At 37.3% G+C, this 21,976-nt stretch overlaps 5 protein-coding genes and 1 non-coding gene across 7 annotated transcripts; 3 read left to right on the forward strand and 3 right to left on the reverse strand.

The window, feature by feature from the left end:
- The first annotated feature begins 5,332 nt into the window (after positions 1 to 5,332).
- Positions 5,333 to 8,323, forward strand: LOC106300492. Its single transcript, XM_013736643.1, has 5 exons — positions 5,333 to 5,739; positions 6,553 to 6,738; positions 6,823 to 7,004; positions 7,089 to 7,234; positions 7,309 to 8,323. Exons 1-5 carry the CDS (start codon positions 5,382 to 5,384, stop codon positions 8,150 to 8,152), a joined length of 1,716 nt encoding a protein of 571 aa, XP_013592097.1. The 5' UTR covers positions 5,333 to 5,381; the 3' UTR covers positions 8,153 to 8,323.
- A 286-nt stretch (positions 8,324 to 8,609) lies between these two features.
- Positions 8,610 to 8,683, forward strand: TRNAI-UAU. The gene has a single exon. It is a non-coding gene; the product is annotated as a tRNA-Ile (tRNA).
- Positions 8,684 to 9,899: 1,216 nt separating this feature from the next.
- On the reverse strand, positions 9,900 to 11,860 carry LOC106301033 (malate dehydrogenase 1, mitochondrial-like). Its single transcript, XM_013737338.1, has 7 exons — positions 11,490 to 11,860; positions 11,206 to 11,379; positions 10,911 to 11,079; positions 10,759 to 10,820; positions 10,542 to 10,663; positions 10,353 to 10,470; positions 9,900 to 10,258 (listed from the first exon to the last, which is right to left on the reverse strand). Exons 1-7 carry the CDS (start codon positions 11,736 to 11,738, stop codon positions 10,121 to 10,123), a joined length of 1,032 nt encoding a protein of 343 aa, XP_013592792.1. The 5' UTR covers positions 11,739 to 11,860; the 3' UTR covers positions 9,900 to 10,120.
- A 476-nt stretch (positions 11,861 to 12,336) lies between these two features.
- On the reverse strand, positions 12,337 to 14,960 carry LOC106300586 (UBP1-associated protein 2C-like). The gene is made up of 2 exons (XM_013736762.1): positions 13,672 to 14,960; positions 12,337 to 13,327 (listed from the first exon to the last, which is right to left on the reverse strand). Exon 1 carries the CDS (start codon positions 14,881 to 14,883, stop codon positions 13,675 to 13,677), a length of 1,209 nt encoding a protein of 402 aa, XP_013592216.1. The 5' UTR covers positions 14,884 to 14,960; the 3' UTR covers positions 12,337 to 13,327; positions 13,672 to 13,674.
- A 228-nt stretch (positions 14,961 to 15,188) lies between these two features.
- LOC106300455 lies at positions 15,189 to 16,688 on the forward strand. Of its 2 annotated transcripts, XM_013736598.1 has the most exons (5): positions 15,189 to 15,530; positions 15,610 to 15,662; positions 15,756 to 15,793; positions 15,850 to 16,258; positions 16,351 to 16,688. In XM_013736598.1, exons 1-5 carry the CDS (start codon positions 15,260 to 15,262, stop codon positions 16,573 to 16,575), a joined length of 996 nt encoding a protein of 331 aa, XP_013592052.1. In that variant the 5' UTR covers positions 15,189 to 15,259; the 3' UTR covers positions 16,576 to 16,688. The 2 variants fall into 2 exon arrangements, with proteins under 2 accessions (XP_013592052.1, XP_013592051.1); XM_013736597.1 differs by having other exon boundaries at positions 15,610 to 15,793.
- LOC106300454 (protein DJ-1 homolog B) lies at positions 16,661 to 19,493 on the reverse strand. Its single transcript, XM_013736596.1, has 8 exons — positions 19,240 to 19,493; positions 18,960 to 19,160; positions 18,630 to 18,779; positions 18,353 to 18,538; positions 17,885 to 17,965; positions 17,441 to 17,641; positions 17,211 to 17,351; positions 16,661 to 17,108 (listed from the first exon to the last, which is right to left on the reverse strand). Exons 1-8 carry the CDS (start codon positions 19,261 to 19,263, stop codon positions 16,911 to 16,913), a joined length of 1,182 nt encoding a protein of 393 aa, XP_013592050.1. The 5' UTR covers positions 19,264 to 19,493; the 3' UTR covers positions 16,661 to 16,910.
- Between the last annotated feature and the right edge of the window lie 2,483 nt (positions 19,494 to 21,976).

Below are 21,976 nucleotides of genomic sequence, written 5' to 3' on the forward strand. Positions count from 1 at the left end.
GAATTTATGGGAATCACCCTCCTTTTGCTAGAAGAAAAGGTACTGTCATCTTCACTCTAACATGAATGATTTCTTCCTTCCATATTTCATAAAAACTAAAACTATTAGTCTACGTATTTAACTCTTCTTACCGACAATCTTTACGGACGGCAGCGATCGTAAATGATAGGTTTGAAGTTGGAAGATGGACAAAGATTCGATCATCTCCAGGCTCTTACAAACACAAACTTAGAACCCCCGGTATAGTTTTATATATCACAGTCAAATTTCTCCAACGCCGTGCATTCATATTAGTAACTGATTCTTAATTCCATTTGTTAACTTTCAGATGTTGTTGGCCAAAAACGTTTTCTGCTAGGCACTGACCTCAAAAACGCCTCAACAACGACTCAGCTTATGGTATGTTTTAATCTCATTGACCCAAGCCCGCTTTCACATAGTTCTCATGTTTTTATCCATTTGCTCATGCTTTAAGAAAACTTATATAATCTCATACACCAGTACGGTGGTCGTGTACTTGCTTTGTGTGACTGACGATGATGCGGCCCCTTTAGGGTCTTAATCTATACTACCAGCATCAACTGTTAGCTACACGGTTCATGTGCCCAGGAGAGCCGAAGAAGTTGATGAAGCAATGCCAAGCTTTGAAAATGAAGAAAAGAGGCACGTGAGTGATTGTTTCAAGTCCATCAAACCGTCATCCCCGCTTAGCTTATGTGTCAATGAAATAACCATTTTCGTATGTTTTTTCCTACTTTCAACTTTGGTTGTTTTTAATTATCTGCAAACTATCTCCTACCAGGAGAAGAGTTACTTGGTTTTTAAATAAAGGGGAACGTTGATGGGTCTTTCCATTTCGAGAAAATAAGCATGTCTTTTGCTTCATGCATGAGAACATGTTCAGATAGTTACATGGCATCGACGTTAAACAATGCAACAAAGAAACCAACTAAAATCCAATAGTCACCAAAACAAAACAAAAACCCCAGAAAAAATGACACAAGCACACCATCATATGTTCCTCGGTGGGAATTGGGATGCAGACAACTAAATACAAAAAATATATATGTATCAACTGGTCTTCGTTCACAAAGCGTCCTACACGTAATCAACAACAAACAGTTGCCTCCCTACTAATTCCACCACCTCCGACCCTCTGCTTTGTCAAATAACTGCACGCACCAACACAAGAGTAAGAACAACATAACTAACAACGCTAACAGTAAGCAAAACTGAACAACAACAGCATACACAAATAACTCCGCGCTTGCGCGGGGCTCGGCCTCTAGTTATAAAAGTAACCGAATAGTATGAAATTAACCTAATTTTAACCTGACCAAACTCAACTAACGAAAAATATGCACTTTGTTTCGTAATGTAAATTGTTATGTCTAAAAACACATGATTAAGACATTTACTTTTCTGTAAAAACAATACTAATACATAAATTAAAAATAATTTGACCAATCATAAAAAGAATGGTAAGATATAATTGGTTGATCATTTTTCGATAAAACTAAAGTTAATATAAAATAAAATGTTCAACATTTTATTATTTTGAAACAAATAAACCTTTTTAAACATCATATACTATAAATCAGAAAGAATATAAATCCTTAAACCAAAACTATATTTTGGTTCATAAACACGGAAATCATATCATTTCCATTGTTCCATCGATAATATATAATATATATTCAAAATATAGTAAATAAAATAAAAATATAGTTTTTAATAGGGAAATTGCCAAAAATACCATTTTCAAAATACCACTTTTCATTTTTACACTAACCACTTTTACTTTCATCTTTAATAAAAGGTAAAAAACATTTATAACTTTTCGATTAACTTTGACAAAAAAAAAACATATAGTTAACTAATCTAAACTTAAAACATTAACTATAAACCCTAAATCATCAACTCTAAATCCTAAACCATCAAACATCAACTCTAAACCCTAAATCCCGAAACATCAACTCTAAACCCTAAACGTAAAACATAAACCATAAACCCTAAATCTGAACTTAAAACATCAATGTAAACCTAAATCATCAACTTTAAACCCTAAACCATGAAACATCAACTGTAAACCCTAAACCCCAAAACATCAACTCTAAACCCTAAACCCTAAACATTCAAATCTAAATCTTAAAACATCAACTCTAAACCCTAAACGTAAACCCTAAACCCTATATTTTTATGAAATTCGAACCATAAAACCTTAAACCTTCAAATCTAAACCCTAAAACATCAACTCTAGAGTTTTACGGTTTAGGGTTTGAAGTTTAGGGTTTAGAGTTGAAGGTTTAAGTTTAGGGTTTAGAGTTGATGCTGTAGGGTTTAGGGATAATTTTTTAGGGTTTAGGGTTTAGGGTTTAGTGTTGATAGTTTAGTGTTGATGGTTTAGGGTTTAGAGTTAGAAGTTTAGGTTTTAGGGTTTAGAGTTGATGTTTTAGGGTTTAGAGTCGAAGGGTTAGGGTTTAGAGTTGATGTTTCGAGGTTTAGGGTTTAGAGTTGATGTTTCGAGGTTTAGGGTTTAGAGTTGATGTTTCGAGGTCTAGGGTTTAGAGTTGATGTTTCGAGGTTTAGGGTTTAGGGTTCGTATTTAAAAAAAAAGGTTTAGGATTGATGGTTTAGGATTTAGAATTGAGTTTTAGGGTTTAGGGTTTGAATTTCGAAATAGTATAATTTGAAAAAAATTAAATATTTTATTTAGAGTTGAGTTTTAGGATTTAGGGTTTAGATTTTTTATTTATTTAAATATTTATTTATTATATATATGAAGAATAATGACATAAGAGTATTTTACTACTTAACGAAAAATGTATATTTGAAAATGTCTCTTTAGTGGTGGCAAATATGAAAAGTGGTAGTACGAAAATGGTAAACATAAAATTTTTCCTTTTTAATATGTATGAATTTTAAATTAATTCCTCTTTTTAATGAATACACTATTAAATTACTTTTTTTCTTTCAATATTTATGATTTTTAAAGAATTTTTGTTATTTCACAATAAAATTTTCTTATATATTCTCTTTGTTTTAAAATGAAAATAGTTTTAGCTAAAGCCACTATATTAAAAAAGTTGTTACTTTTATAAAAGTAGCATTTCATATATATGTTCAACAAATTATAAAACATAAATAATTTAACTGATTAAACAATACTATATACATACAAAATTGTCTTTAGATGTTAAAATTACTTATATTGTGAAATATATAAAATATTAAAGTAACTTGAATTTTATAAAAACAATTATGTAATTAATTATATTTTCGTGTTTCTATTTACAATTAAACAAATTAATTTAAATTATATTATATGTATTGATAAAAACTTCATCAACTCTTTTCTCTCTCTAAAAAGAGCTCCAGCTTCTCTCTAAGCTTCGAATAATCTGATACCGCTTTTGGTGGCCGGTGGCTTTTTGCCGCCGGTCATCAACCATCTTTTTGTTTTTTATTTTATGTAAAATATAATTCGATCTCGCGATCGACTCTCTTTTTCGCTCGGCGAGTTTCTCCTTCGCGATGGCGCCTTTTGTGGTGATGGAATAAAGTCCGATCATCTATGATCGGTTTCATTGGCTCTTCACTTGAGCTTATTTAAATTCCGTCCAACCTTTGAATTGGTTCTCATCTTCTTCTCGGATATGCATGTATTTCTCTCCTACAGGAATCAATCTTTTCTCTCCTCTTAAGAAACCAATAGATCGGTCTTGAAGAAAAGTATCCTAAACAGAGAGAAAGAAGTGATGTTGGATTCAGTTTGATGGCTTCATGAAGATTTAGTAGAGTTGGCACCTTCACGGTGGTCTGACAAAAGATCTTTCATCAAGTCAATCTGATCAGTCCCAGGTTAATTATCTGTAGATGAGGCAGGTTCCGATTATAAGCAACGGTTTGGTGGTGAAGAAGCCTGAGATCGGGTCAATCATAAGGAGGCATGGAGATTGAATGGCGGAGCCGGCGGAGAGGTCCGATGGATGTCGATTCCAGATCTTTCCCCCAGATGCATGTCTCATACACGTGGCAATGGAGGATGAAACGGTGAAAGAAACGTGTCTCAGCTGCTTCCTCACGAAGACACTAGTTTAGGGTTTTCGTATTGGGCTTACACCCATCGTTGTAACATGTATTTAATATGTATTGGTCCAATCTTTATTATGAAAAACTAATGAAAAGTTTGTTGACAAAAAAAAAGTATTGATGTAAACCATTATACAATATAAAACAGAGAAATATTAGTTTTGTTTATTATATTTTGAGAAGTTTTATCAGATACAAATATACAATGTATGTATGGGAGGTGCTTTTAGTGAGTTTGAATATTTAGTTCTTATTACTTTAAAAAAGGAATTGTTTAGTTCTCATTGGGAGAGAAGAGGATAAAGGAACAATGGTTTCTCGTCTGCCATTTGTAGCTATCAGAAACAATATTTTTTTAACTTTCGTCTTGCCATCACTCTCAGAAATGATGATCTGTTATACATAATATATATTTTTTAACAAGTATGATTTCGATTTGATATAGTATTTTTTATGGTATATACGATGTCGGCAAGTATTGACTAATTTATGATTATTCTTGGGATCGGCTTAATATTACACGTGTGGCCGCGTAATCAGATCTGGTACTAATGAGTAACAAACGATTTTAAGTTAAATCTGCAGTTCCTAAATTATCCCTAATCCTGAAAATAGAAATAAATGATTGTAGACTTTAAGGAAACCCATTAAATGTAGGTAAATAGTTATCCAAGACTTTTGTTTTGTCAGTAAATTCTTTATAACTTTTTTACATCTCAAAATGGACAATTTATAAAATATGCTTTACTACATCAACAAATATATTTGTTTTCTTAAATTATTACATAATTTATCCTTTCTCCTAAATCATGTAAATATAGAAGCAAATCAATAATACTTTATTTGTTTCACAAAATATCACTTTATCATTTTTCACACATTAAAAAATAATTAAAATGTATTTATGTTTTTGTTAATAATACATATTTAACTAATAATATTTGTGATAAAGAAAATTATTTATAAAATCAATGCATTTTTATAATTAACATCAAGTTTAAAGTAAATTAAATTGTATTGAAAAATTTAAATGATATTTTATGTGACAAAACATGTAAAAACAGAGAAAATATTAAAAAAAAAAAAGTAATTAGTGATAGTGGCTAAAAAGGTAAAAAGACTGCTCATCTGTTCATCTTCTTCTTTAGCGTCTTCGTCACCTACCCAAGAAAACTGGCCCACAAGACCTACACACATATCAGACAGAAAACTTATCTTTCTGCAATAATTTTAAAAGCTCCAACTTATATATATGTAAGTGTATCTGTACATACTCTCATCCACAAAAGATGAGATTCAGATCTCTCATCTCTCTCCTCTTCCTCCTCTTCTTCACTTCATCAGCCTACGCTCGATTCGTCTCCGTACGTCCATCTTCAACTAATCTCATCTCCGATGGAATCAACACGGTGGTCTGGGCTGAAGAGAAAGAGGAAGCTTGTGAACAGACCTACGGGTTCATGCCGTGTACTAAGACGGCGCTTGGGAACGTGTTTCTGATATTGGTTTATGGGTTTCTCATGTTCACGGCGGCGACGTATCTCTCCGCCGGAAGTGAGCTTTTGCTCGAGATCTTGGGACCTGGAATCGTCGGTGGCTTGTTTCTTCCCATGCTCGGAGCACTCCCTGATGCTATGCTTATTATGGGTAGGTGAAAGCTTGATTCTTTCTTATAAAAAGTGAATCTTTGTTAGGTTCTGTGAATCAAATAGTGAGTGGCGATGATATGATGCTTTTATTCGGTACTTCTGTTATCGGCCCTACAGGTAGTTTGGGTAGTTCTGTTCGGTAATTTGGAATTTGGGTAGTTTGGTATTCGGATTGGTTTTTAATTATTACTCACTCTGTTATGTAATTAGTTTTAGCAAAAAAAATATAAGTAGTTTAAATGGTTCAATCCATCTTTTTCATTTATTGGATATTGTGTGATTTATGTTTTTAATAATTGGTTGAATTAATTGGTCAAATAATATATTTTTTTAAATAACAATTTTTTAAATATTCGTGCTTTTAAGCAAAACTATTTACAATTAGAAACGGAAAGAGTATTATTTTTTTACTGAAATTACCCAAATTTTACCGAATTTTAACAAATTTTTAACGGAAATATATCCGAAACCAAAAATTTGGCTAGTTTGGTTCCAAATTTTGGTTAATTTGGTTAGTTATGTTTGAAATTTAACTAAATATTTGTTTTTGAAAACTGAACTAACCTAAAACCAAAGTTTTTTATAACTTTGACTTGGTTAGTTATGTTTGAACCGAACTCGTAACTGAATTAAACAAAAAAATTGGTTTGGTTCGGGTCAAAACCGCAGGCTTAGTTTGAGACATAAAAAGTGAATCTTTGTCTTTTCTTTGTGTCAGTATAACTTCTTTTTTCCTGTAAAGTTTTGACCTTTTACTCTTTTTGTCTTGATGGGTCTTGAATCTTATTTATGTGTTGGTGTTTTGTTTTAGTGTCTGGACTTTCAGGAGACGCGGCAACTGCACAAACCCAAGTCTCAGTGGGAATGGGTTTGCTCGCTGGCTCCACCGTTATGCTCCTCACTGTAATCTGGGGAACTTGCACTGTTGTCGGCAAGTGTGACCTTCGTGACAACATTGCTGTAAATAACCGAGACACCAAAGGCTTCCATCTCAAAGGTAACAAGAAACTGTCTTACGTCTTATGGATTTGATTGGACCGTTGATACTAATATTGTATTTTTTTGCTTTTATTGTCGGTAGATTCTGGTGTAACTGTTGATGTTTGGACCAGCTACGCTGCAAGAATAATGGCTATATCTGTTATTCCGTTCATCATTGTCCAGCTTCCACAAGTGTTGAACTCAACTTCTGGTAGACACATGGCCGTCTTGGTTGCTCTAATCCTCTCTGTTGTAATGTTGATCTCTTACTGTGTATATCAGGTAAAGTAGCCACTAGACTCTGTTGTCTCTTTGTATTTTGCTTTCTCAATCACGTTTATGAGATTATTATTCTTCCTTGTATAGGTCTTCCAACCATGGATCCAAAGGAGACGGCTAGCTTTTGCCAAGCACAAGCATGTTATATCAGGAATCTTAAAGCACTTGAAACAACATGCTTTGGGAAGGCTTCTTGATGATGAAGGTCAGCCTGATGAACATGTCATCCGAAAGTAAGTAGAGCAAAATTATCTTAAGGACTCTACTTGGTGTCACCATGTGCTTACAGTTTCATCATTTTTATTAGGTTGTTTGAGACGATTGATGCGAACAAGGACGGACACTTGTCAGCAGCTGAGCTTAAGGCTCTTATCATTGGGATCAGCTTTGAGGATATAGATTTTGACAAGGATGATGCTGTGGGCAAAGTTCTCCAAGACTTTGACAAGACTCTTGATGAGCAAGTTGATCAAGAAGAGTTTGTCCGCGGGATTAAGCATTGGCTTATCCAGGCAATGGGAGCTGCTGGTCCTTCTGGTCCTGATGCCGGCCCCCGGACAATGAAGTTCCTTGACCATTTCCATGTGCAAACAAAGAGAGAGCATGCTCTGTTGGGTGACAATGAGAATGGTGAGAATGATGAGGAGTCAGGGGAGGTTGCAGACCCGAAATGGATCACCATTAAAGCAGCTTTACTGCTGCTGTTGGGAGCAGCCATTGCAGCTGCGTTTGCTGATCCTTTGGTGGACACAGTTAACAACTTCTCAGCAGCTACAGGGATCCCATCTTTCTTCATCTCCTTCATCGCTTTGCCTTTAGCGACCAACTCAAGCGAAGCCGTCTCTGCCATCATCTTCGCCTCCCGGAAAAAGATCAGAACCGCCTCCTTAACTTTCTCCGAGCTATGTGGTGGAGCGACAATGAACAACATTCTGTGTCTCTCGGTGTTCTTAGCGATCGTATACCTTAGAGGACTAACATGGAACTTCTCATCGGAAGTGTTGGTTATTCTCATTGTATGTCTGGTGATGGGAGGTTTCGCTAGCTTCCGCACAACGTATCCGCTCTGGACATGTTTCATAGCGTACTTGCTTTACCCGTTCTCTTTGGGTCTGGTCTATATTCTCGACTACTGGTTTGGCTGGTCATAGGTCAAAGGGGTTTGTGCACATGAGTGAGCTTGTTCTTGCGTGTTCCTTTTCTTTTCTTTATGTTATGTATGTAAGAGTGTAGAAACTTGAAGTAAAAGTTCTGAGATTGTTAGTGATGATGCGTTTGAAACACTCTTGTTAAAGCTAATAAATACCTGTCTTGTTTCTTTAGTATGCATTCTCCTCTACTACTATTGGTTGTTACGATTTTACTATTGCAAAAAATTAACGTATGCACTTGTAATTAATCTCATTTAGAGGCTTAGATTTACTAATTTTCAAGAAAGAAATCAAAAAGAAAGATAGAGATTAAACAACTGAAGGTTTTGGCTATTGATGTATACAAAAAAATCTGGAATTTATCTTCGTTATCTTCTCCAAAATCCTGTATTGTCACATTTACAAACACTCCAAACATTATGGTTCATTTTGTCTTAAAACATAAATAAAATGTGAAGCTCCCGTAGCTCAGTTGGTTAGAGCGTTGGTCTTATGAGCCGAAGGTCGCGGGTTCGAGCCCCGCCGGGAGCAAATTGGAATTTCATTTTGTTTTACAAAAAAAATAGATCGTCAGACCGAAGTAACTGTGATAATATTTGGCTTGCGAATCAGTTTTATCTGCTTGATGGCTTTGAAAAAGAGTTGAAAGCATGACATACAAAAGGAGGTAGGCGTGAGTATTTGGATACCCTTCCGGGTATGGATACTATCCATTCGGGTATCGGTTTTTTTTGGATTTTGAAAAATGGTCTCATTCGGGTATTAAAAAAAAACGGGTTGGATTCGAGTCGGATCTTCCCAGATCCGGGTGAATTCAGATTTCATATGATGTAACCAAACTACTCGATTCGGGTATTTTATATCCAAATTACTCAAATTTATCTAAAATAACCCTCCCCCCACAAATACTCAATTTATATAGTTCGAATCGGTTATTTTTTGTCTGAAAGTAACTATATACATAATGTTATTTGAGTTTTTTTATCCAAAACATGTATTTTTATCTACAAATAACTAATATATTTGATTTATAATTTTAACTGATTGGCCTATAGTCACTAAAAACATTGGATTTTCAATGTTTAGATCATTAATATTGCATATAAGCTCATCTATAAAGTCCTAGAAGATCAAGGGAAAATTTAAGTACACCTAGGCCAATAGTGTTCATAGAAGAATGTATTTAACCCATATGGTCCTGGAATTTTATCTTTTATTCCCATCTGCTGCATGGCTTTATATAGCTCTTCTTTAGTTACTTGAATTAAGGATGCATGTGCTACAAAATGTCATTGACATTACCACTGAAATGTGAAGCAAAACATCATTAGAATAAGTTCACAATTACTCGTTGAACATCTTTGGTCGATGACCAGGTTTTTCCATTATCATCCATAATATATTTTGTTTTGCACTTCCATGGAATACATTGTATTCTTATCTCCAGCATAGGGCCATTGTACTGTGCTCTTTGTCGTTTAATATTCCTCTTCTAACGTGTATTATAATAGATTTAAGAGCATTAGTATAGTTGTAATCAAAACATGAAGGTTTATATGCCTTTGTTGTCTAGTTGTTGATGTGGTTTCGACGTAAAAACACCTGGCACATGTTGATTTTGTTTGGCCCATAACGATTTAGCGAGAAAGACCTGTTGTATAAGTCTACTTTTCTTTTATATGATATGAAATCATAATTCTTTTTTAAAAACTGTAGAATCAGTAAAAGAAGGTGACAAGGATGCAAAAATAAGAAGAATCAAGCAGACTTTTGATCTGATGATTATGACAGAAATATCATTGTTACAAAAGAAAGAAACCTTACATGCTAACATGTAACAGTTTTTATCTCTGTGCTTTGGGAAAGAGCCCAAAAAGCCTCAACACATGAATTTTATTGATGCAACCCAATGAAGGGCGAGAATATAACCGGAAAATTGGAAAAATAACCGACTCAACTCGATTTAACTCATTGGTTGGCAAACTTAACACCCTTCTCGATGGAAGACTTGAGTTCTGGCTTCAGTGCTTCCAACCCTTCTTTCTCAAAGTCTGAGAGTGGCCCCAAATCAAGAACCTCCTCCACACCGTTCTTCCCCAACCTCACCTGAATCAATTAATCACCAAAACCATCACATCCATCCTCTCGAGTCATGAGACACTGCGTGTTTGAATGATTGATGCTAAGTTTTGAGGATTACCTTTGAGGCAAAGAAAGGAAGCTCAGTGATGGTGGACTGCACGTATGAGCATTCCACAACATCTGGAACTCCGTTGAGTCCTTTCAAGCATGCATCAGCGAATAGTGCTCCAGCATAGCTGTGACAAAGATTAAGTTACTAAATTAAAGAACCGAAAACATAACGAAAAGGGTAGAGCACAGTACTTACGCCATTGACAAAGTAGCTGAACCTTTTCCTGCCTTTGCCTCCACGACTTCGGTACCTCCATCTTGGGTACGCTTGGTGAGAGCGGTGAGAACATCAGCTGACAAGTTGGCTTGAGGAGTGGCCTATATATTGTTAACAAACAGATTAATTAACTTTGAGTAAACAGCGAAAGACATTTTAACCACGGTTTGAGTATAGAGGAAGTGAGAGAGGTAACCTGAGAGAAGAGTGGGAGAATTGTAACCCCAGCATGACCACCAATGACAGGAACGTTAACTTCTGCAGACACAACAAGCATATTTAAGAACACAGACAAGAAACTTAAGGGCAGCTAAGGAAAACTCGTGACTACAAAAGTGGAAAACGAACCTGCAACAGGTACATTAGCCTTTCCAGCGTAGAAAGTCTTGGCCCTAACAACGTCAAGAGTGGTGACACCAAACAACTTCTTCTCATCGTACATACCAGCCTTCTTGAAGATCTCAGCTGCAATTGGAACAGTAGAGTTCACAGGGTTGCTGATCATGTTAACAAGTGCCTGAATCAACACAAACAAAAGAGTAACTCCAAAGGTCAGTCATTTGATTAGAAAAAAAAACACACACACACACAAAAAGGAGACATCTTTACACCTAACAAAGCAAGAATCATGCTCTTGGCTTACATGAGGGCAGTACTTGGCGATGGCAGAGCTGAGGTTCTTGACAATACCAGCATTGATGTTGAAAAGATCATCACGGGTCATACCAGGCTTCCTGGGGACACCAGCAGGAATGATAACGAGGTCAGCTCCTTCAAGAGCTTTCGCCAATTCATCATCTCCCATGTATCCAACCACCTATCCAAGTCAAAACAAATCTCACATCAATAACCCTAAAAAAACTCAGATCACAGAGATTACAAAATCTAGTAACTGATCAAGGGGATCGTGGAAGTGTACGTGTATACCTCAGATCTGGTGTTGATGTGACCGACATCGGCGGCGACTCCAGGGGTGTTAGCGATATCGAAGAGGGAGAGGCTAGAGACGAGGGGGTTGAGCTTCATGAGGAGAGCGAGAGGCTGCCCGATTCCACCGGCGGCGCCGAGGATGGCGACTTTGCGCTCGGGGACGGAGGAGGAGGAGGAGGAGAAGCTGCGGCGGAGAAGCGATTGCTTCGCCGATGAAGAAGAACGGACGATAACGGATCTGAACATCTTGGAGATGGGATCTAGGGTTTACTCTCGAGAAGGAAGCAAAAGCTAAGATGCGATTCTTTTTTAGTTTTATGTGGTGAATGCTCGCTCGCTCACTCGATGGTTGTTGATGATTTATATGACACACATACACTCTCTCTCTCATTTCCACCTCTTTTTTTGTTTCTGTTTTTTTTTTTTTTTGCTTTGTTGTGTTAATAATCTTTTGTGTCAAAAAAATATATCAAATGGTTTAATTTCATTTCAAAGAATATTGTAGTTTTATATTTCCAAATTAACCAGAGTAACACATACAGTACACTGTATTTAAGGAACAGATGCAAAATGTAAATCTCATATTACTGAATAATAATTTTTATCTTTTTATAAGATCTAAAATTTCTGACAAAAATTCAAATTAATTCTTTGTAAGTTCATTAAAAAAGTTTTCCAAGTCATTTAAAAACTCTAATTAACCCCCAACTGGTTGATTAAACACGCTCTCTTTAGTCTTTATCGCGTCTGGCGATATTATTAGAAAGTGAATATGTTTAGTAACGTACAAGGATTACAAACACATCTCATCATACATGTTACACGTTATATATAAACGAAGCGATTTCGCCATCGGTCTTCCCATATTTGCCGCAGCTCCTCGGTCGCACCGTTAAATCGACAAATGAGAAAAAAAAAAAAAAGGAAGAAACGAAAAAGGACAGTGAAACAAAAGACCCAAGTGGTCACAGGTTAGTGTGGACTGTCGACAGATTTATCCTAACAATGACACACAAGACTAGTCTCTTTTGTGGTCAAGAAGCGAGTGATCAGATCATAAGTCTTTTGTATTCACAGAATATTTTAACAAACTTCTCGTAAAACGTGACCACAAAAAAAAAAAGAAATAATCGTCACAAATATCACAAGATAACAGATAAAACACTCCAAAAAGAGCCTCATATCAACACGAAAAAGGACAAATCTCAGAAATAAAACCTCAAAACGATCTTCTTTTGGTAATAACATATCCACGAGGAATTAAATTAGATTTTTTTATCATTTGAAGCAGAGTTTCTCTGTCATATATAAAACTTCTATCATGTCTGGTTTGCAAACAGGAAAGGGCAGAGTACAATTCTCAGAATATCAAGCTGCTAAAGCATCACATGTTCAGAAGTTTTGAGTTTAACCTATGAATCAATCAATCAGAAGTGATTCACAAAGAAAACCTTCTAGTGCCACTTTATTGATCACAGACAAGTAGAACCTTGTTGTCAATGTTCTAGAAGAGTAAAGAAAGAGTAAACAGGAAACTAGATAGAGAGACAAATACACCAATTATTAAAGAAAAGTTCACTAATCTGACATTGACAAACGAAACCAAATCTGCAAACTATGTCTATGAAAGAAATAAAATACAGGAAGACATCCTAGTCTAATCAAATTCATAGAAAGCAACTAGGCATACAGAGGCCAAGGCACATTCAATTCAAGTGCAGAGAGAGACAGATGTCAAAGCAGTAATACATTCATCAATCCAGAGATTTTTTAAAGATGCTGCAATCACGTAATCACCAATAAGCACAAAAAGCATCTTCGCCCTGTCAACAAACCTGAATCAAACATCCAATTCACAATTTAACTTGGTCATTAGCATTAACAAACAAATTAAACTCGTAGAGGAAAATCAACAAGTCCCAAGCAAAGTGTGGAGCAAATGGACACAGTACTGCACAACTAAACAATTGAACTTAGTTTACAATATAGTGATGATACACACCTATTCAGGAATCACAACAAGTAGCATATATCACTGAATGCAAGCAAATAGCCACAAGTGGACACACAAAAGAAAAAAAAAAAAGATATTTTCTAGCAAGGACCATGCTCATGCACACAATAACACTAGCAAGATCAAGCAGTTAGAATAACTCAATTTAAGGAAGAACCATCTTACCATTCAGTAATGTGGTGGACCGTTGGGGTACATTCCTCCAGGAGGAACTCTCGGAGCTGTGGAGGAACCAACAGGCTGATGCTGCCCAGGATATGCTGAACCTGATGAATGCCCATAGTGCCCACTCTCAGGATAACCACCACCACCACCCATCGAACTTGGTGGCATTCTATACGGACCACTCGTACCAAGACCATAACCCCCAGATCCTGGACCACCGTATCCACCATAATGACCTCCATACGCACCTCCATATGCACCTGGTCCACCGCCCATAGATGATGGTGTGGAGTTCATATGATGCGGTGGTGGTCCTCCTGAGTACCCATTGTAACCACCCATCCCACCAGGTCCACCAACAGCTGGCCCATAAGGTCCAGGAGGAGGAGCCACACCCATTCCATTACCATGACCGTGACCATTCCCAGCCCCAGCAGCAACATCTTTACCCGGACCACCACCTGGTGGCTTTCCCTTCTTACCATCTATAGCCAACTTACACTGCAAATGCTTCCCATCAATCACCTTAGTAGGATCAGCAAGTGCCGCCTGAGCACCTTCGGATGTCTTATACACAAACAAAGCAAACCCCCTAGACTTCCCAGTAACCTTATCAAACCCCAAAGGACCTTCCTCAATCTCCCCATAAGCCAAAAACAGATTCAACAACCTATCCGCAGGCATATCAACCGGCACATTCGCCACATAAATCTTCCTCATCGACACATCCGAAACATGAGCCGCCGCAGCGGCCGCACCTTGATTCCCAGCCGCCGCGAGCTGCGTGACCGTCACGCGCCCGTCCATCTTCTTAGACGGATCCTTCAACGCGAGAATCGCTCCGTCCACGTGCCTGAACGTCACGAACCCGTACCCCTTCGACTTGGCCGTCACCTTGTCGAGGATCACGATCGCCTCCTCGAGATCTCCGTAGCTGGAGAAAAGCGATCGGAGACCTTCCGTCGTGGTCTCCGCCGCGAGGCCGCGGATGAAGAGCTTCCTCTGCGTGATGTCTGCGTCGGCGGTCGATCTGACGAGATCGAGGACGTCGGGGTGCCGAGCGACGGCGTTTTGTAAGATGTCGAGGAGCTGATCGGTGGAGAATCGCTCGATGAGCTTCCTCGCGTCGTGCGGCGTCAATCGGGTAATGTGCGCGTCGTTGAGGATGCCGTTGCCGTTCTCGTCGAGCCTTCTCTTCTTCAACATGTCCATGATCGACTGAAGACTTGTGTGGAGTTTCGCCTCAAATCCTTAACCCTAATCGAAGCCAGAGACGAAAAGAAAATCAATCGAAGAATCAGAAAAAGTCGGCAAGTGAGTTATTTATATAAATTAAGCCCATTAAAGGCCCGGTTAAGTGCCTTCAATCTACCTAATTTGGGCGGTTTAGCTGACTTAATAAGACCCAACCAAACACAAAATTGCAATTTTAAGGGATGAATGAAATTGAATAGGCCCATTAGTGGCCCATTATCGCTTCCCCGATCTACCTTATCTGTTTCCCCCGCCGTCTCTCTCACACACACTTGTTCATCAATGGGGTCTAGCCGGAGAAGTTTATAACTGAGCGGAGAAATTTCGTAAATAAATGTTTTCACTTTCTTCCCCGCTTCATCTCCATGCCGGAGTGTCGTTACATCTCAAAGAACCCATCATCTTTAGAACATCAAATTCTTTCAGACAATTGGAGTTGAAACCTGCTGCTACTGTACGGTCATTGTACAATGTGTTTGAGAATCAAGACAAGCCAAAAGATTTTGAAGCTGATAGGAAGATGAAGGAGGAGGAAAGGAGAAGGAAGATTGGATTAGCAAATAAAGGAAAGATACCATGGAACAAAGGAAGGAGACACACTGAAGGTAGAGACTAGAGAAAGTCTTAATCTTATTTTCTCCTCCGCTTTGTGAAGTGAGTTTGATCATCAACCCTCTTAAACAGACACTCGAAGACGAATTAAGGAGAGAACTATTGAAGCTTTGAGAAATCCCAAGGTGATGTCAAGTAAGACTCATTCAAATCTGTTTCTACTCGTTAAGATGACAAAACCCATATGGCAAAGTTGGAACTCTTTGCCATCTTTTCAGGTTCGGGACAAGATGTCTGAGCATCAACAACCACACAGGTAGTAGCTTCATTTGTTTACATGCAGTAAGTGTAGGCTAAGTTTGTCTCTTGCAGCGATGAAACCAAGGAGAAGATCAGAGCTTCAGTTAAACAAGTTTGGGCTGAAAGATCAAGATCAAAGCGAGTAAAGGAGAAGTTCATTTCACTGTGGTCAGAGAACATTGCAGAAGCTGCAAGGAAAGGAGGAAGTGGTGACGTGGAACTCGATTGGGACAGCTACAAAAAATCAAAACAAGAGATTTCATCTGAGCAGCTTCAGTTGTCTGAAGAGAAAGCAAGAACAAGGGAACAAACCAAGATGAGAACAGAAGAAGCCAAGACAGAGAAGATGAGGAGAGTTGCAGAAAGGAAGAAAGAACGCCAAGAGAGAGACGAAAGAGGAGTAAAGACTAGAAAACCAAAGCAGAACAAGGAGAATGCAATCGTTACCTCACGTTCTAAACTGAAGAATAGACTCACAAAGGTAAAGAAAAAAAAAACTATTCCTTGGACACTTCAGACAGAACAAGAAACTAACTTAATGATTCTTTGGTTTTTGCATAAATGTCTTGTCAGATTCACAAGAAGAAAACAAGTCTTGCTAAAGTCGCTATTGTAAAGGATAGTGTAGTTTCAGTTGCAGCCAAGCTGGAGAACCTGGACTTGGAACTGATAAAGAAAGAGAGAACAAGAGGAGAAATCTCTCTTGCTGATCAGATCGAAGCAGCTAAAAGCCTACGAGGAAATGATATTTTGTCAAGGGTTGGTCTTTTTGCCATGAAATCAATGGACTTCGATTAGAAAATAGTTTATAGAGCTGCTGCCCCTTTACTTCTTGTTCCACTATATACTGAAGACTTAAAAGATATAATTAATAGACCAATTATTAACTCATGCAGATTTCATTAAACTAATTCTCAGTCTCTTACACAAACTAGAGTGACAACTGACAGAACACTGAAGCAAAAGAAACTTCTGATAAAAACAGAGTAGTCTCCTCTTTTTATTTATAAGACATGATTAAGCATCACTCAGCGCAAAGCACATTACAATAAAGGTCCACGGATCGATAGCTTCATACTAAAGCCTTTTTCTTATTAAAGTCACTCTAACCTTAGATACTCACTTGGCTGAGTTTACACAAGAGTTGCCTTTGCGAGCTGAAGTCCTTTCTCGCGACCATAAAACTTCTCCACGATTGCGAGTGCAAACTCCAACGATGTTCCAGGGCCCCTGCTCGTTATGAGATTACCGTCCACCAATACTCTATGCTCGATGTGACTCTGGTCCGACAATTTGTTGCACATTGGTGGATAAGCTGTCGCCTTCTTACCCTATACAAACATCCATACAGTTGCTATGAAGGTAATGATCCTATGCATCTGAGGCTCTACTATTAGCTAACAATGTGTCTTTCTCTCTGGCTTTGTTTGTACCTTGAGTAAACCGTGTGGCTCGAAGACCAGAGCAGGAGATGCACAAACAGCTCCATATGGGTTGTTTGATTCCGCCTGCTTCTTTAACATATTCACTAGCTTCTCCGAACTTGCAAATGCTTCAGCACCACCGAGACCACCCTGTGAATTAAAAGAAGTTCATCATGTTGGTTTAATTCAACTACTTGACATCATATATTCCTCTGTCGTTTGAAGAAGTTAGCACTTACAGGCAACACAATCAGATCGTATGAATTCTTTTCAGCCTCATCGAGAAGCACATCTGCCACTAGCTTGACTTTACGAGATGCTACCACTTCCAAACTGTTACCAAGCGCAGCAACGACAACATTTGCTTTTGCCCGTCTCAGAACATCAATGATTGCAACAGCTTCCATTTCCTCAGAGCCATCTGCAATGGGCACAAGAATCTGAAAAAGGAAACCAATGACTCTCAGTGAACAGAAGAATGTTAAAACAAAACATATACATAAGCAAAAGTGTGCGCTGTTTTGCCAGTCAACTTTTTTCGTTTATATACTCATCATATAACCACCTGAAGTAGCAGAAGCTACCAAATTATCTCACATTACAACTCAAATTAACCATCAAAATAGAACTCTTGAAAATTGAACGGGTGCCAAGAAAGTGGATAGGCGGCGATAATAAGTTACCTGTGGGGTATTCTCATACGACCACTTTATTTGGTTAAGCTCAGTAATAGTGTACTCATCACCAGGGTTGGGACGCATCACCTGATGTCAAAAGGGAAGAAGAGAGTGTAAGGGGATACCACGGAACAACGAATATGCTACCAAAGAATCGTTTTTTTTGCTTGTGGAAATATGAAGTTCACGTATCCTATAGCTTTCAATTATATGTAGTCTCTCAAAACCAGCCAATGGGAACAAATGCTGGAAATTTTAGCGTTTTACAGACCTCAGATTCAAGGCAATCACATTAATAATGAGGTAGAAAAAAGGTTACTCCCTTATATCAAGTTGCAGCTCTAACATTAGTAACATGTCATTACAGAGCATCACATTATAAACAGCTACATAAACTAACAGTACCCTTCTTTGCCAATGACTATGTTTCCCAATATGTGGATTTGAAGTGCGGTTTGATAGAAGAAGACATACCAAGGGTGCAGAGACTTCAGCAGCTTTCTCTTTCCCAAACAGTTGCTCCACAAGGGCGACAGAGAACTCAATAGTAGTTCCAGGCCCTCTACTGGTCACTATCCTCCCATCAATTTCCACTCTCGACTCAACAGCCGTTGCACATGTTGCTCCTAGCTTCTCCATAAAAAGTGGGTAACATGTCGCCTACAAGAAACAAAAAAGCGATCTACACACCAAATACAAAACTTCAAACAAACAAAGAAAAGTTCTTCCATACTGATCACCGCATACATACCTTTTTACCCTCTAGCAGACCCCAAGTACCAAGCGCCAACGCCGGAGCACAGCAGATAGCAGCGTTAAGCCGTCCATCTGCGTCTTGTTTCTTGACCATATTCTCCAAAGGTTTACAGTTCTTGAGTGTCTCTCCCCCAGGTAGTCCTCCCTTCCACCAAAAAAATATCACAAAAAAAAAAAAAATTAGCTATCAAACAAACTCTCAAGTCTATCAGAATCAAAATCAGGAAGCTATGATCTATCACTACAACTACCAATTAGCTTCAATCAAATCCTTAATTGCGCAATAACGTGTTCACTAGATGGATCCAGAGAATCAGAGACGTACAGGGAGCATGATAAGGTCGAAAACGGAGTCGGTGATATCAGAGAGGAGAGTATCCGCCACCATCTTGATCCCATGGCACGCATCGACGCCAACCTGATTCTCCACGGAGGCCACTGTTACATCCGCGCCGCCTCGCCGCAGCACATCGATCATCACCACCGCTTCGAACGGCTCCGTACCGTGCGCAACGGGAATCAAAACCTAGAGCACGAAACAAAAGCAATCATCAAGAGAAAAGTACAGGATCGATTAAAGGATATGAAGAAATCGATCTTCTTACCTTCTTAGTATGTGAAGAAGCCATAGTCGCGGTGATGGAGAAGGATCGTCGATTCACACGAGAAGAGAAGTTCGTCTCGGAGATGAGAAATGGGGAAGGTTAGAGCCGAATAATGGAGTGACACTAAAGTAGCTGTGACACGACGACGACGCCGCCATTGACGAGTAAACACGTGTCTGGAATGTGCGAGAGGAAGAGAATAAAAGTTTGTTTTGGTTGATCGAAGACGGCATGTAGCTTGTTGGTTAACAGGGAGAACAACGTTTCTTTGATTTTCGTTTTGATTGTATATGGGCTTTTAATTTAAGATGAACTGCACTTACTGGGCCAACTATCGACAAACCCAACAAACCCATATCAACTCATATCATCATCGTTGTCCCCTCGCATGTCCTAGCTCCCACAATCTTTTGGCCGCCATTGAATCGTCATATTCAATCTATATTCAATCTATCTAATAAAGCTTCATGTTTATGAACCCAAACCTATTTAGTATTTAATTATTCAGCCCCACCGCCTTTGAAATTCTCAGAATTGTATCTATAAATACGGATGTTGTCTTCCATGATTCTCATCATTCATCATGTTCTTCACAATTTTTTCTTCTGAATTGTTGTTTACCGCAATGACATCTTCTTAACTCCTGCTCTCTCGATTGAAATATGGTCGTTGTTATAAAAAAAATAGTGACCCTTTTTCTTCTGGGAGGCGTGTAACGTCAAAAAGACGGGGAACTCATCGGCGTCGCCATGATATTCACTGACAAAAGGTAATTGTTTTTAATGAAATGGTGATTCTAAGAAAATTCAGGCTATGCCGTCACAATTGACTTTTCAGATAAATGTTTTACCTGAGTTGGTGGTGGAAACGTTCTCATTCTAAACAACCACCACGTCTCTTAGACATCGCTAACGATGTCTTCGTTGTCTTCGGCAGGGACGAGAGAAGAGATATGAAGCTCTGATGGCTGCAGTTGCTGAGATCGTTGGCGGCTAGGGCATTGCTGGGAAAGACATGCATTAACCAGCGAATCGCTGCAAGAAGACGGGAAATTAGGATTTGTTCGCCGCCGGCGTCAGAGATGAAGTGGATTGTGCGGCTGTGGAGGGGACCGACCGATGGATCCCAGGTTAATCCCTCCCAGTAGAGACACGGCGACCAAAAGTTGATTATATTATGCTTTGTGGTCCAGAAAGTTGAAAATTGATCATAACCACGACGTTAAGATTGAGAAGACAAAAGATAATCGTATTCGATTGAATGACATGTTCACTTTGTTTTAATTTTGTTTTAGAAAATTTTAGAAAATGCTCCGATTTAAAAAATAAACAAATCAACTAATGGGCCGTTTATGTCACCAATGGATTTTGTATCGTGTAAACTTTTTGGGTGGCTTAAACCCCATTTCCAGGTTTACTTACATTATGTAGTACACTATATTATGCTTGGACATTAGGATTTTCTGATTATTATATTCATGAAATTAGATTTACAAATAAATAAAGTATTCTTACATTTCAAAATTTACATTTAAAATTTACATACTACTTGAAAATATCATACGATAATTTTACAAATGAAATTTTACATGTTTTTCTTTGAAAAAAAACAATATTTTTTCTTTAAAAAAAAACAATCTCTCCTTTAATGAAGCCACAATATCAACTGAAACAACATAAATTGATAAATTATCACAATTCTTTAAAGCTTATGAAAAATTTCATATCTCTTACTCTTAGTATTTGAAACAAATATACTAATACGTCTACAAATATTTATAATAAACAATTGAAAATTTTCAACCTAATCCAATTTTATTTTTAAAAGTATAAATAAATTATTCCAAAATGGGTTTTTAACAATAATAAATTTATTTAATTTGGTTATATAAATATATTTATATTTTCAATATTTTAAAGACTTGAATTTTATTTTAAGCAGTAAGTCAAATTCGATAATCAATATTATCACCATCATCTATGTCACAAATATTTAATTTTAAACTTTTTAAATATATATATATGCGTGTGCGTGTGTAATTATATTATGTAAATGTCAATAAATTTAATTTAAAAAATTTATAAAAGATTGAAAGCTCCATGTCTTCTGTGTGAAGCCACCGAAGGTTTTAGAAAGTTATCTAAACTATTAAAAGTGAAGTACAAATGGAAATTAGCCCTTAATTATATTTGTTAATTACAAGTTGTGCCACTGGTTTTTACTTAAAAATATTAATCAAATTAAGGGAATATTCGTAATATATCTATACTATTAAAGCAGGATCCTATTGTCCTTTTTACCTTACACTGCCCTTTGTTTACTAACATTGCATGTTTCATTAAGGGCAATCAAGTAATATTAATAACACATCTATATTGGGCCATTTTTTTCGGATCCAGCCCACTGTCCACATCAGATCTCTCTTGGGCCATTTGGGCCGATTAAGAAATCAGATCCAATTCTCACATTTTTTTTCCTTTGGACCATTGAGTCCAAGTTCAAATAATTTTTTTTCAACCATTCTTAATTATTTTTTTTCTTAATATAATTTAATCATTCATAAAAAAAAATTGTTTTTTTCGTTGAAAAGTATAAATCTTTATTAAAAGTATATAATTATTTTTATTAAAAATATTAACCACGTAATAAAATTAATTTATCAGAGTTATACCAACTTAATTCATTAAAAAAAAAAGTTTAGTTTTTTAAATATGAATAGTCATTTAAAATGAAACAC

Source organism: Brassica oleracea, chromosome C6, assembly GCF_000695525.1.
Source record: "Brassica oleracea var. oleracea cultivar TO1000 chromosome C6, BOL, whole genome shotgun sequence".
Classification (NCBI taxonomy): Eukaryota; Viridiplantae; Streptophyta; class Magnoliopsida; order Brassicales; family Brassicaceae; genus Brassica; species Brassica oleracea.

What these genes read in the sequence shown, in the direction of transcription:
- LOC106300454 (XM_013736596.1), bottom strand. Translation starts at nt 19,263, where the DNA reads ATGGCTTCTTCACATACTAAGAAG. An exon ending in CTGAAGTCTCTGCACCCTTG is followed by an intron (nt 17,966 to 18,352) that starts GTATGTCTTCTT and finishes TTTTGACATCAG; the next exon opens with GTGATGCGTCCCAACCCTGG. An exon ending in AGCCACACGGTTTACTCAAG is followed by an intron (nt 17,109 to 17,210) that starts GTACAAACAAAG and finishes ATGTTTGTATAG; the next exon opens with GGTAAGAAGGCGACAGCTTA.
- LOC106301033 (XM_013737338.1), bottom strand. Translation starts at nt 11,738, where the DNA reads ATGTTCAGATCCGTTATCGTCCGTTCTTCTTCATCGGCGAAGCAATCG. An exon ending in TCGCCAAGTACTGCCCTCAT is followed by an intron (nt 11,080 to 11,205) that starts GTAAGCCAAGAG and finishes GTGTTGATTCAG; the next exon opens with GCACTTGTTAACATGATCAG. An exon ending in GGCTAATGTACCTGTTGCAG is followed by an intron (nt 10,821 to 10,910) that starts GTTCGTTTTCCA and finishes TTGTGTCTGCAG; the next exon opens with AAGTTAACGTTCCTGTCATT.
- LOC106300455 (XM_013736597.1), top strand. Translation starts at nt 15,260, where the DNA reads ATGTTTTCACTTTCTTCCCCGCTTCATCTCCATGCCGGAGTGTCGTTA. An exon ending in AGGAAGGAGACACACTGAAG is followed by an intron (nt 15,531 to 15,609) that starts GTAGAGACTAGA and finishes CCTCTTAAACAG; the next exon opens with ACACTCGAAGACGAATTAAG. An exon ending in TGAAGAATAGACTCACAAAG is followed by an intron (nt 16,259 to 16,350) that starts GTAAAGAAAAAA and finishes ATGTCTTGTCAG; the next exon opens with ATTCACAAGAAGAAAACAAG.
- LOC106300492 (XM_013736643.1), top strand. Translation starts at nt 5,382, where the DNA reads ATGAGATTCAGATCTCTCATCTCTCTCCTCTTCCTCCTCTTCTTCACT. An exon ending in TCTCTTACTGTGTATATCAG is followed by an intron (nt 7,005 to 7,088) that starts GTAAAGTAGCCA and finishes TTCCTTGTATAG; the next exon opens with GTCTTCCAACCATGGATCCA. An exon ending in GATGAACATGTCATCCGAAA is followed by an intron (nt 7,235 to 7,308) that starts GTAAGTAGAGCA and finishes CATTTTTATTAG; the next exon opens with GTTGTTTGAGACGATTGATG.
- LOC106300586 (XM_013736762.1), bottom strand. Translation starts at nt 14,883, where the DNA reads ATGGACATGTTGAAGAAGAGAAGGCTCGACGAGAACGGCAACGGCATC.